General features: G+C 42.0%; 1 protein-coding gene across 1 annotated transcript in view; it reads right to left on the bottom strand.

Moving 5' to 3' along the window:
• Positions 1–13,668, bottom strand: part of LOC124709090 (probable cytochrome P450 6a13) — a 110,564-nt gene extending 96,896 nt beyond the window's left edge. The window contains exon 1 of the mRNA XM_047240737.1: positions 12,942–13,668. Within this exon, the coding sequence (XP_047096693.1) occupies positions 12,942–13,264 (323 nt within the window). The 5' untranslated portion in view covers positions 13,265–13,668. The remainder of the gene's footprint in view (positions 1–12,941) is intronic.
• Positions 13,669–14,281: the final 613 nt, after the last annotated feature.

Below are 14,281 nucleotides of genomic sequence, written 5' to 3'. Positions count from 1 at the left end.
GAAATGTGTGATGAAATAAAAGAAATGATTCAGATAGTGAAGAGAGAAGAAAATTTAATAGTCATGGATGACTGGAATTCGATAGTAGGAAAAGGAAGAGAAGGAAATGTAATAGGTGAATATATAATAGGGGTGAGGAATGAAAGAGGAAGCCGCCTGGTACAACTTTCCACAGAGCATAACTTAACCATAGCTAACACTTGGTTCAAGAATCATAAATGAAGGTTGTGTATAACTGTAAAACGGAGATTTAGAAACCAGGTTCTAAGTTGTAAGACATTTCCAGGGGCAGATGTGAACTCGGACCACAATCTATTGGCTATGAACTGTAGATTAAAACTAAAGAAACTGCAAAAAGGTGGAAATTTAAGGAAATGGGACCTGGATAAACTGATAGTGCCAGAGATTGTAGAGAGTTTCAGGGAGAGCATTATGGAACGATTGACAAGAATGACTGAAAGAAATACAATAGAAGAAAAATGGGTAGCTTTGAGAGATGAAATAGTGAAGGCAGCACAGGATCAAGTAGGTAAAAAAAGAGGGCTAATAGAGATCCTTGGGTAACAGAAGAAATATTGAATTCAATTGATGAAAGGAGAAAATATCAAAATGCAGTAATAGAGCAGGCATAAAGGAATACAAATGTCTCAAAAATGGGATCGACAGGAAGTGCAAAATGGCTAAGCAGGGATGGCTAGATGACAAATGTAAGGATGTAGAGGCATATATCACTGTGGGTAAGATAGATACTGCCTACAAGAAAATTAAAGAGACCTTTGGAGGTAAGAGAGCCACTTGTATGAATATCAAGAGCTCAGACGGAAACCCAGTTCTAAGCATAGAAGGAAAAGCAGAAAGGGGGAAAGAGTATATAGAGGGTCTATACAAGGGCAATATTATGGAAATGGTAGAGGAGGTAGATGAAGGTGAAATGGGAGATATGATACTGCGTGAAGAGTTTGACAGAGCACTGAAAGACCTAAGTCGAAACAAGGCCCCGGGAGTAGACAACATTTCATTAGAACTACTGACAGCCTTGGGAGAGTCAGTCCTGACAAAATTCTACCATCTGGTGAGCAAGATGTATGAGACACGCGAAATTCCCTCAGACTTCAAGAAGAATATAATAATTCAAATCTCAAAGAAAGCAGGTGCTGACAGATATGAAAATTACCGAACTATCAGTTTAATAAGCCACAGCTGCAAAATACTAACACGAATTCTTTATAGACGAATGGAAAAACTTGTAGAAGCCGATCTCGGGAGAGATCAGTTTGGATTCCGTAGAAATGTTGGAACACGTGAGACAATACTGACCCTACTACTTATTTTAGAAAATAGATCAAGGAAAGACAAACCTACGTTTCTAGCATATGTAAATTGAGAGAAAGCTTTTGACAATGTTGACTGCAATACTCTATTTCAAATTCTGAAGGTGGCAGGGGTAAAATAGAGGGAACGAAAGGCAATTTGCAATTTGTACAGAAACCAGATGGCAGTTATAAGAGTCGAGGGGCATGAAAGGGAAGCAGTGGTTGGGAAGGTAGTGAGACAGGGTTGTAGACTATCCCCGATGTTATTCGATTTGTATACTGAGCAAGCAGGAAAGGAAACAAAAGAGAAATTCCGAATAGGAACTAAAATCCATGGAGAAGAAATAAAAGATTTGCGGTTCGCCGATGCCATTGTAATTCTGTCAGAGACAGCAAACGACCTGGAAGAGCAGCTGAACGGAATGGATAGTGTCTTGAAAGGAGGGTATAAGATCATCAGCAAAAGCAGAACGAGGATAATGGAATGCAGTCGAATTAAATCGGGTGATGCTGAGGGAATTAGATTAGGAAATGAGACACTTAAAGTAATAAATCAGTTTTGCTATTTGGGGAGTAAAATAACTGATGATGTTGGAAGTAGAGAGGATATAAAATGTAGACTGGCAATGGCTAGGAAAGCGTTTCTAAAGAAGGAAAATTTGTTAACATCGAGTATAGATTTAAGTGTCTGGAAGTCGTTGCTGAAAGTATTTGTATGGGGTGTAGCCATGTATGGAAGTGAAACGTGGACGATAAATAGTTTAGACAAGAAGAGAACAGAAGTTTTAGAAATGTGGTGCTACAGAAGAATGCTGAAGACTAGATGGGCAGATCACATAACTAATGAGGAGGTACGGAATAGAATGGGTAGAAGAGAAATTTGTGGCACAACTTGACTGGAAGAAGGGATCGGTTGGTAGGACATGTTTTGAGGCACCAAGGGATCACCAATTTAGTATTGGAGGGCAGCGTGGAGGGTAAAAATCGTAGAGGGAGACCAAGAGATGAATGCACTAGACAGATTCAGAAGGATATAAGTTGCAGTAGGTACTGGGAGATGAAGAAGCTTACACAGAATAGAGCAGCATGGAGAGCTGCATCAAAGCAGTCTCTGGACTGAATACCACAGCAACAACATGTTTCTTATAATGCAAATAAATCGAAATAATGTTCAGTCTATTGAATTTACCAAGAGTTTCTTAAAAGGTGAGAAAAATAAAGGCAAAGAAAAATTTTGGATTACACATAAACTTCCAAGAAGGGATTGTAAGTTGTACACGATGACTTCATATGTAAAATTCGATACATTTATTATTTTGCAGTTGACGATATACGCTTGGCTGGGTGATCGCATAAATAAGGGGAAGCAGTGGGTATCTTGGGATTTTGTATACGTTATAAACGCCGTATTTTTACAATTAATATAAAAATTTATATGGAAAACAAAGTTGTTATACATGCATGCCGTATTCATCTCACGCACATTCTGGCAGAAAACAACGCGTGACGCATAATTCGGGCAAATACTGGCGAGGAAAAGTGTTGATTTACAATGGATTGCACTTTGAAGCAGTCTTCTCGGGATGTGACGTTTTTTGCTCCGTCGATGGGAGTATTTTACCTGCATTTGGAACCTATTGTATGTGTGCAACTGCCGAGGACTGCTCGACGGTCACAATCAAACTAACGGAATTGCAAAAACCCATACACTTTAGTTACAGTAGCTACTTAGAAAGTCGTTTCCAGAGTTCTCGAGGACGCTGTAAGTACAAATCTTTCTTGGAAAATTTTTGTTGTTAGCAAAAAGTTATTAATAATTTTTTTATGTGGGCACATACCCCCTTCAGTGGAACTGAGATGATAATGGTGTGGTGGAAGTGGATCCACACGTTTCATGCTTGTGCCTTTCAGCAATCTGTCAGTTACGTATGTTGAAAACTGTGGTTTCTTTTGTGCCTCAACTTCGAACAATTCAGCCTTCCTCAAATCTGCTTTAAGATGCACTTCTCAACCACAAAATAATGTTATTCCTGAAGTTGGTGTTTTGCCGCGAACAGCGGAATGACATGTGCCACTTGACATAACAGTCACCGATGCCTTGTCAGGTTTGTCATAAGCAGTGTCTGGATCAACTTCTTAGGATCTAATTTGGTCATCCCTTCATGACAATTACTTGTGTTTTCGAAACGAAACGTTAGCGCCGCTCCATGTCGGCACTTATCGACAGTCACACCGAGGGGCAATGACCTGTCTCCGGGCTGGGAAACTCTGGGAGTCTCTCCGGCGCGGTGGTTGACTGGAGTGGGGCAAGCCGGAAGCATGGCGGACGTGGCGTGGGTGGCGAGTCGAACAAACTCCCGGCAACAGGTGGTAGGCCTGGACCCCTGCTCAAACAGCGTCACTGCAGAAGTATTAATACTTTGTCGGACAACGTGATATCTGCATTTTGTGGCGAAGTAAGCACGTAAGAAGCCGACTTTTGAATTAAGGAGTAACTGCACTGTGCCTCCGCAGTTAGATTACTGAAGAAGGCACTTGGAACTGTTCACCGCCGCTAACTCTTGTGAAATACCGAGTACGGTTTGTGGTTCAGAGACAAGGTGCTGAATTTAATAGCGGTCAGTCCTTTGTAATGTGTCAGGGGTGTTTTAAATGGAACGCTAAAGATATACTTTTAAGGGCCACAGTAGCAGACTGGTGTTTCTCTAATAGCTTTGGTAGCACTCTGAAGCCACTGACATCATTATGTGTGTTTGCGTATTATTTGTTCAGCTGATGAAATGTTGTTGTTTCCAGTGATAACATACGCCCATTGCAGGTTTATGAAACCAGTGTCTATGTCCTGTGTATATGGGGGCATGGTCTTTGCCAATAAACTCCACTGTAAAAGAATAACATGCTATGTACGTGTTCTATGCTGCTGACTTAATGCACAGGATAGTGGCAGCGGTTTTGGCGTGCCACAACAGAAGGCAAGTATCAATTTGTATTCCTTACAGATTTCTGTATTTTGTGTTAACAGTGTTCAGCTGCGGAGTTCTGCTCTGGATCGAAAGAGCAGATGGTTCCATTAATAAGGCTCGTTTTGTAAGGAGGATTGTACAATTGTTTTATGAAAGTATGATTATACTACTGTTTTATGAAAGTAATAACTTTGGATTCTGGATTTCTTCTTTTTAAAGATTATTGTCTAAACATCCTGTTGTCTTTGATTATCACAAACTATTTTGCAGCTCTTAAAGGTTGGAAACTGTCTTTTGATAAGATTTTGCTGAAGAAATTCAATTTTTAGTTGCTTCATCCTGTTAGTTATTCTTATATTAACTTGCAGTCATTACGTGTCACTAAGTAAGCTATTTGTACTTGAGGTTACTATTGTGCAATTCGAAAAATAAATATGACCTTGTACTGTATACTCAATCAAGCAACTCCACGAGTAATTACTTCTGGCCCCTACTCCCTGCTTCCATAACAACAGGCAGTTTGGCACAAAACGGATCGTGTACTTCCACATAAATCAATAATCCACCCTCGTTTTCCAATAGTTTTTACCACTGTCCACTCAGGCGTTCCATCACTCCAACAACTACGCATTGAGTGGCTGGTATTAATCCAAGTTTCACCTCGCCACAATATACTTTCAGATGCCACAGCCATGACTCTGCGCAATCTGCAACACCATGGAGCAACATTTGACCTTTCCATTAATGCTCTCCATCAGTTAAACAATGAATAGCTGAAGCCTATGTCTTTGAGCCGTATAAGCAATAAAATTTTGCTGCCTTTAAAAGAAATATCTGTCTGAAACGATACGAGGAATTTAGATAGTTGGGATGTTCCGTACTATGTAACATCCATATACACTGCGGTGCCAAAGAAACTGGTATAGTCATCCGTATTTAAATACGGAGATGTGTATATAGGCAGAATACAAAGCTGCGGTCGGCAACTCCTATATAAAGCAACAAGGTCCTGGCGCAGTTGTCAGATGGTTTACGCTGCTACAATGGCAGGTTATCAAGATTTAAGTGATTTTGAAAGTGGTGTTATAGTCGGCGCACAAACGATGGGGCACAGCATCTCCGAGGTAACGATGAAGTGGGGATCTTCCCGCACGACCATTTCACGAGTGACCATGAATATCAGGAGTCCGGTAAAACATTAAATCTCTGCCATCGCTGCTGCCGGAAAAAAAAATTCTGCAAGAACGGGACCCACGACCACTGAAGAGAATCGTTCAACGTGACAGAAGTGCAACCCTTCCGCAAATATCTACAGATTTCGATGCCGGGCCATCAGTAAGTGTCAGCGTGCGAACCATTCAATGAAAGATGATCTATAAGGGCTTTAGGAGCCAAAGACTCACTCACCTGAGCCCAGAAACACCTCCACTGGGCTGTTGATGACTGGAAACGTGTTGCCTGGTCGGACGAGTATCGTTTCAAGTTGTATCGTGCCGATTGCCGTGTAACAGTATGGAGACAACCTCATGAATACATCTACCCTGCATATCAGTAGAGGACTGTTCAAGCTGGTGGAGGTTCTGTAATGGTGTGGGCCTGTGGGGCGTGTGCAGCTGGAGTGATGTGGGACCCCTGATACATCTCGAAACGATTCTGACAGGTGACAGGTACGTAAACATCCTGTCTGATCACCTGCATCCAAGTCCATACTGCATTCCGACAGACTTGGGCAATTCCAGCAGGACAATGCGACACCCCACACGTCCAGAACTGCTACAGAGTGCCTCCAGGAATACTGTTCTGAATTTAAACACTTCTACTGGCCACCAAACGCCCGAGACATGAGAACATTATCGAGGATATCTGGATGACTTGCGTTATGCAGTACAGAAGAGATCTCCACCCGTTCGTACTGCTACGGTTTTATGGACACCCCCGCAGGATTCATGGTGTCAATCCCTCCAGCACCACTTTAGACATTAGTCGAGTTCACGCCACGTCGCGTTGCGGCACTTCTGCGTACTCGCGGGAGCTCTACAAGATGTCAAGGAGGTTTACCAGTTTCTTTGGCTCTTCAGTGTATGTGACGACGGTAGCATCTTTCTGCAAATCGCCCAAAGCTGTCAGCTGCTTTTTTTTTCTCGACAAAGCTGTCACTTGTTTTTTTCTCTACCGTTTTTTCCCTGGTGTTTGCAGTCTTTTTAAGCCACTCTCATCACAGTCAAATGGTTCTGTTCTTTGGCTATCGTTACAACAGTGTCTTTGATTACTTCCAGAACTTGCCTTTAGCAACCTCTTCGACAGCAGATGAAGCTTGCTTTGCTTGCAGAGTAACTTTCTAAGACGGCTGTTGAACTGCTGTGGGTCTCTTTCCATCCCTGACCACGTCGCTCGAAATGTACTTGTCAAGGACTACAGTCAGTGCCACAATGAAATATACGCCGTTGTCTATATCAAGTAAAAGATACTATTCTAAATATATATTTACATGTAAATAGATGTTATTATTAACTGCACAATTAACTAATAGTTAATGCAATCGCCACCATTATTGACTATAGCTTCGCATATTATTGACAGGGTTTTCACGAGATTGTCGGCATATTCCCTCGGTAACGGTCTCCATATCGATCTGATTTTACATGGCGGCTGCTTGAAAGTAAATATTACTTTCTTTTAAGGATACAGTGTACTTATAAATGGTGGAAAAATCAAATTTTTTATGACTTTATTAAACTCTATTGTCTTTTCTCATTTCATTGATATATACATTATAGGCTTTCACACGAGAAATTACCTATATATATAAAATTTTAAAGTTACAGTCATGTATGCCACCACACCCCCTTTAATCTGTCACAGAAACCAGTACCATTTCGAAAATAGCTGTAAACTTTCTGGTTACAGCGATTATACGTATGATATATTGTATATGTTGGTAACAGTGCAGGTTTCTGTTGTCTGTAAATGATTTCTTTTGCTAGTATTTACTTTTGTTTCGCTGAAGTAGTTTATTCACGTGTTGCTGAATGTTTGTTGCCCAAGTGCTACATATATTTGTCGAAGTACATATCCTTGAGTGCGCAATAAATACGAACTATGCCACTCATCGATAAATAAAAGGAAATTCCGTGGTAACCAGTTCACAAACAAAGCTGGCCACACTGTTGAAACTAGCCTATGTATCAGTTCTTCAGGGAAGAAGCTCTCACATGGCACTCCTCCCGGTGATTCAAATTTTTTTGTTAACAATGACGCTGTTCGTACTGGATTTGTTGTTGTTCATGTGGGCATCTTATCTTCTTTGAAGAAGGAAGAAGCGAAATGTAAACAGCGTGATGGTGTAGGATGTCTGGAAATAACTGAACAACAAAGTAGCAGGAATGGTTTAACGTCAAAATTAGTTGTTCTGTGTAGATCCTGCAATAAATCTACCTCGAAAATGACTTCGAACATTGTGCATAATTCATATGATGTGAATTTGAAGTTGGAGTATGCAGTGCATGCAAGAGGAAAAGGGAAAAAGGCTGCTCAAAAGTTTTGTGGTTTGATGGACCTTCCTTCTCCTCGCATTAAGTTCAGAAAGTACATAAAAATACTTTTAGGTGCCTTGACGGTTGTGTCTGTAGCATCTATGAAACGTGCAGTAGAAGAAATTGTAAATATTAGTGAAACCAGGGACATTGGTGTTGCACTTGATGGTACATGGAAACATCGAAGGCATTGTTCCTTGAATGATTTTGTAAGTGCTACTTCTCTGGAAAATAAAAAAGTTGTTGATGCTGACTGCTTATCTAAGTACTGTCACAACTGCCATGGTAACACTGAAAGACACATTGAACATCAGTGTCCTAAGAATTACTATGGTTACGGTGGAGGTATGGAGTGTGATGGAGCTCTAAAAATATTTCAGAGGTGGGTGCCCGTTTATAACGTTAGATATACAAAGTATCTAGACAAATGAATGAGTTCAATATTTACAGTGATCCTTTGGTCACAAAACTGGAGTGTTGTGGATATGTGCAAAAGACGATGGGTGCTATATTGAGGAAGCTACGAAGAGAAATGAAAGGAAAGTTGCTATCTGATGGAAAATCTCAGTCTCGCCGAGGCAGATTGACAACTGAAATAGACGTTCTTTAGCGTTATTATGGACTGTCCATTAGACGAACTGCACCTCTTCATGATGTTATAGCAATGAGAAAAGCTGTGTGGACCACCTACTTTCATAAGTTGCCCACAGATGACCAACCTGTTCACAGACTTTGCCCCAAAGGAGCAGATTATTGGTGTGGTTACAAAAAAACAAAAGAAAGTGGTCAAATATACCATCATAAGCATTCTCTTCCTGAGCCTGTTATGAATGAAATAAAAGCAGTTGCTGGAGACCTGACTGACCCTGTTTTGCTTAGTAAATGTCTTCATGGGGGCAGTCAGAATACAAATGAAAGCTTCAACCTTTGCGTTTTGGAAATATTACCCAAGAATGTTTCTGTAGTACTAAATACATTGGTGTACTAGATGCAGTGGTATGTTTCAATGATGGAGTGATAGCAAGGTTGGTAATCCTGAGAAATTTAGACATAAAATATGGCTGTAATGTGGAAGATCAATTGCTTGCGTGTGACAGAGAACAGGTGCATAAAGCTGAGAGATTCGCTCTTCAAGTTACCAAAGAAATAATAACTGTTAAAAGAAATTCCAAGAGGTAGCTTGAAGATGAGGAAATGCTGCAGGATGAAGACTATAAGACTATGCTTCGGAAATGTCTGAGACGCAGTTTAATTGGAGTCATATCTTCATTTGCAATTTCCTGCAAGTTATATATTTCAGAATTCAGGTACAAGTACTTCCCAAAGTTTATAAAGCATTGCTCTAATTTTGTGTAACTTGGAATAGTCCATACTTATGTATTAGACCTAAGCTTTATTACAGAATCAACCAAATTGTAGAAAAAATAACATCTTTATTAGGAAAAATTTATCCTTGTAATATACATAATAGGTGGAACTAAATAGGTCTATTACCTCAGCCATCACGTCATGCATATCTCGTAAAAATTTGCTCTCCTCCAAATGTATAACACTGGATTAAATGGTACCTCAATTTGAGGAAGCATTTTGGAAAAAAAAGTTGCATCAATTTCTTTGTAATTTTTTTAATAACCCTAAGCAAGATCAAAAATATTCAGAATACTTCTAATTTGTTTAGAAAGTGTGCTGCATTACCTGATATCAACAAAAATCTGTAAAGCACACACGTTATAAACAGTGCCTGAAAGAAATAGGTGTTGATTTTTACCTAATACTGAGCTGGAAAAGTACTCTGTATCCTTAATCTTCATCTAACCGTACGAGGAAACATTTCCGAACGGATTTGCATCTGGAGACAATTCAGGCCAATCCATGGTGGACACTCCATTGTCTTGTTCCCATACACACATACATACATTAATCCTTGTCTCATAGATCATGAATACGACATTTCGTAATGCTGTGGAACGTGTCACATTACCATAAGTTGTCACTTTAACAAGTTGTACAAAGATGGCTGAGACGTTTCGGATCATTACCCTCTTGATGCACCTAGTTTGCCTCATTCGCATCAAACAGCTTCTTAACGGACCTGAGACGGTATTTTTGATAAATACTGCATATTTTTCCAGCATTTAAATTGGCTGTAAACAAGTGCAAATAGCCAAAGCTGCAAGCGACAAAACAAAGCATTCAGCTCTCACACTGTTTGTTTATACACTGTGCAAGACCGCATTGAGTACAGATTCGAGACCAGTATCAATGTCGATTTGGACGTTACATTTTAAATTATGGCGTACACCTGGTTGTGGAACTGATTGCATTGTACAAAACGTTTGAATTTTATCTGTTTTTGGTCCACCTTTTCGCCCTAAGAGCTGAATATTCTATACTGCGGTAAAGAATATTAGGGAAATATCTACTAGCTGCGATTAACATTACACTATACAAGTTGGACACTAAATTAACGTATAGTTCTACGACCTCACTGATGTGTTAACACATGGCAGTGGAAACTGGGCAAGACAATAATCGATCAAGAGTAGATGAGAAGCTGTCCGAGTGAGATTTTTATGATCTGTGGCAGACTACACACAGCTGTAGAAAAAGTTATACAAAAATTATAATAAAAAGTATTAATGACAAACAGAAGGAACTGGAAGTATTAAATATAAATGATAGAAAGCAGGACAGCAAATTAAATGGAAAAAGTATATTATAGGAGTAGACAATAACCGAATGCCAGTGGTTATGCTAACGTGTTGACCCGTCGGATGACGGAAGGTAAGAAAACCTCTCACGAGAACAAGGTACTAGACCTAAGGGCTATCTCTTGAAGATTATGATGATGGTGGGCAGAGGGAGCTGTAGAGAATACAATTTCTAGGGGAAGCAACGTTTAGAATATACATAACAAGTAAACGTGGTTATCGGCGTGTGTGCTACACGGAGACGAATGGACGGTCACAGGAAATCGCAAAATTAGTCAGGAGACAGAGCAACAAAGAAGGCACTTTTGGCTCACAGAGAATACATTTTCTAGGGGAAGCAACGTTTAGAATATACATAACAAGTAAACGAGGCTACCGGAGTGTGTGCTACACAGAGACGAAGGGCTGGACACAATAAATAGCGATATTAGTCAGGAGACAGAGCAACAAAGAAGGCACTTTTGGCTCACAGAGAATACATTTTCTAGGGGAAGCAACGTTTAGAATATACATAACAAGTAAACGAGCCTACCGGAGTGTGTGCTACACAGAGACGAAGGGTTGGACACAAGAAAGGCTCAGAGCACTATGGGACTTAACATCTGTGGTCATCAGTCCCCTAGAACTTAGAACTACTTAAACCTAACCAACCTAAGGACATCACACACATCCATGCCCAAGGCAGGATTCGAACCTGCGATCGTAGCAGTCGCGCGGTTCCGGAGTGAGCGCCTAGAACCGCTAGACCACCGCGGCCGGCTTGGACACAAGAAATAGCGAAATTAGTCAGGAGACAGAGCAACAAAGAAGGCACTTTTGGCTCACAGAGAAAACATTTTCTAGGGGAAGCAACGTTTAAAATATATATAACAAGTAAACGAGGCTACCGGAGTGTGTGCTACACAGAGACGAAGGGCTGGACACAAGAAATAGCGAAATTAGTCAGGAGGCAGAGCAACAAAGAAAGCACTTTTGGCTCACAGAGAATACATTTTCTATGGGAAGCAACGTTTAGAATATACATAACAAGTAAACGAGGCTACCGGAGTTTGTGCTACACAGAGACGAAGGGCTGGACACAAGAAATCGCGAAATTAGTCGGGAGACAGAGCAACAAAGAAGGCACTTTTGGCTCAGAGAGAGTACAATTCCTAGTGGAAGCAACGTTTAGAATAAACATAACAAGTAAACGAGGCTACCGGAGTGTGTGCTACACAGAGACGAAGGGTTGGACACAAGAAATAGCGAAATTAGTCAGGAGACAGAGCAACAAAGAAGGAACTTTTGGCTCACAGGGAATACATTTTCTAGGGGAAGCAACGTTTAGAATATACATAACAAGTAAACGAGGCTACCGGAGTGTGTGCTACACAGAGACGAAGGGCTGGACACAAGAAAGGCTCAGAGCACTATGGGACTTAACATCTGTGGTCATCAGTCCCCTAGAACTTAGAACTACTTAAACCTAACTAACCTAAGGACATCACGCACATCCATGCCCGAGGCAGGATTCGAACCTGCGACCGTAGCAGTCGCGCGGTTCCGGACTGAGCGCCTAGACGCGCTAGACCACCGCGGCCGGCTTGGACACAAGAAATAGCGAAATTAGTCAGGAGACAGAGCAACAAAGAAGGCACTTTTGGTTCACAGAGAATACATTTTCTACGGGAAGCAACGTTTAAAATATACATAACAAGTAAACGAGGCTACCGGAGTGTGTGCTACACAGAGACGAAGGGCTGGACACAAGAAATAGCGAAATTAGTCAGGAGGCAGAGCAAGAAAGAAAGCACTTTTGGCTCACAGAGAATACATTTTCTATGGGAAGCAGCGTTTAGAATAAACATAACAAGTAAACGACGCTACCGGAGTTTGTGCTACACAGAGACGAAGGGCTGGACACAAGAAATCGCGAAATTAGTCGGGAGACAGAGCAACAAAGAAGGAACTTTTGGTTCAGAGAGAATACAATTTCTAGTGGAAGCAACGTTTAGAATAAACATAACAAGTAAACGAGGCTACCGGAGTGTGTGCTATACAGAGACGAAGGGTTGGACACAAGAAATAGCGAAATTAGTCAGGAGACAGAGCAACAAAGAAGGAACTTTTGGCTCAGAGAGAATACAATTTCTAGTGGAAGCAACGTTTAGAATAAACATAACAAGTAAAGGAGGCTACCGGAGTGTGTGCTACACAGAGACGAAGGGCTGGACACAAGAAATCGCGAAATTAGTCGGGAGACAGAGCAACAAAGAAGTAACTTTTGGCTCAGAGGGAATACAATTTCTAGTGGAAGCAGCGTTTAGAATAAACATAACAAGTAAACGAGGCTACCGGAGTGTGTGCTACACAGAGACGAAGGGTTGGACACAAGAAATAGCGAAAATAGTCAGGGCAACAAAGAAGGCACTTTTGGCTCACCTGGCATGGAAATATCTCTCGTCCCACAGGTTGACCTTCTTGATGACTTCAGGGTCTCTGAGCAGCAGATACGGTCGGGTCATCAAGTAGAAACCTCCGACAGGGCACCCTTCGAGGCGGCGGTAGACGTTCTCGATCAAAGCGGCGAAGCTCTCCCGCATGAAGAAGAGACCAGCGGCGTTGCCGAAGAGGAGCGTCGGTTCCACGTAGGGGACTCCCAGCTTGCGCCAGTAGGAGTTCACCTCTCTCAAGAAGACCACCAACAGCAGCAGCGTCAGCCCCAACAGGAGGAGCGTCAAAGGCCATCCACTGAGGTGCCACATTGTTTTCCGCTACTGCGAAGACTGGACTGTGCTACACCAGTTCACCACTGGGCGTGTACTCTGGTTCCAAGCGGGTTATCCGAAGCGCGTAACAGCGAATCCTGACGCTTGCACTTCCTATGAGGCACGGTACAGGTATTCATCACTCTCGACACACACCTTGTGACGTTAATTCGGTTCATAGCAATCTCGCTGACTAGCATTACCTGTTCCGTTCTAATAGTTGCACATTTTTACACTGACCTACAACGGTTTACTTCCGCAGCCTTGCAACTTGTCTACGATGTGGGAGCGTTCTATTTCCGCACCCGCTGTGAAAACCGCCTAACCGCCCTTTTTAGGAACGCATCCACGTGAGACGGAGGCGTTTGTTTGAGGGAGCGCGGGGCGACGCGGATGTCCGCTCCGCGCATGCGCCGTGCACTGGCCGGCGTCCGCCCGGCCCGCACATTTATAGCGCGTCACGTCTGCGCCAGGCGCGCCTTTTTGCTTGCTTGCTTGCTTGCGTTGCGCGTGACGTCACGGTGAGTCGTCATATCTGGCGCTCTCGCGCCCAGTTAGCAAACTCTGATGCAACAGCGGCTTCACTGGACGCCTCTGCGTCTGTGCCCTTTCCGTTTGGTGGATTATCTCTCCTCTCTCCGTTTCTCTCTCACCCTGAGCTTTTCCTCGCATTTAGAAGTAAACATTTTGTTTCATTAGTCAACATCTAGCTAATTCCGCACCATTCGGTCGTGTGGAGCTACAACACGATAAACATTCTTATGCATACAACGTGTTGTATTTCACACGCAAGAGCAGAGAAAAGCAATGGGTAATTCAGTCTCTAATAACAGTTTCGAACACGCGTGGCAGCTAGGGGCAGCAGATACCGCAGATGTGAAGTCAATAGGTAAAATACAAAAAGCACGACGCACTTGCGGGTTGTATCACTGTGTCGGCGTACACCATCTCTGAAACGTCCCCTTTGAACAATTATACATGACTGTGCTTAAACTGACACACAATATTTTGTTA

Source organism: Schistocerca piceifrons, chromosome 7 (assembly GCF_021461385.2).
Source record: "Schistocerca piceifrons isolate TAMUIC-IGC-003096 chromosome 7, iqSchPice1.1, whole genome shotgun sequence".
NCBI classification, from domain to species: Eukaryota; Metazoa; Arthropoda; class Insecta; order Orthoptera; family Acrididae; genus Schistocerca; species Schistocerca piceifrons.
The sequence above is the reverse complement of the archived record's forward strand: the minus strand, read 5'-3'. Positions and strand labels throughout refer to the sequence as shown.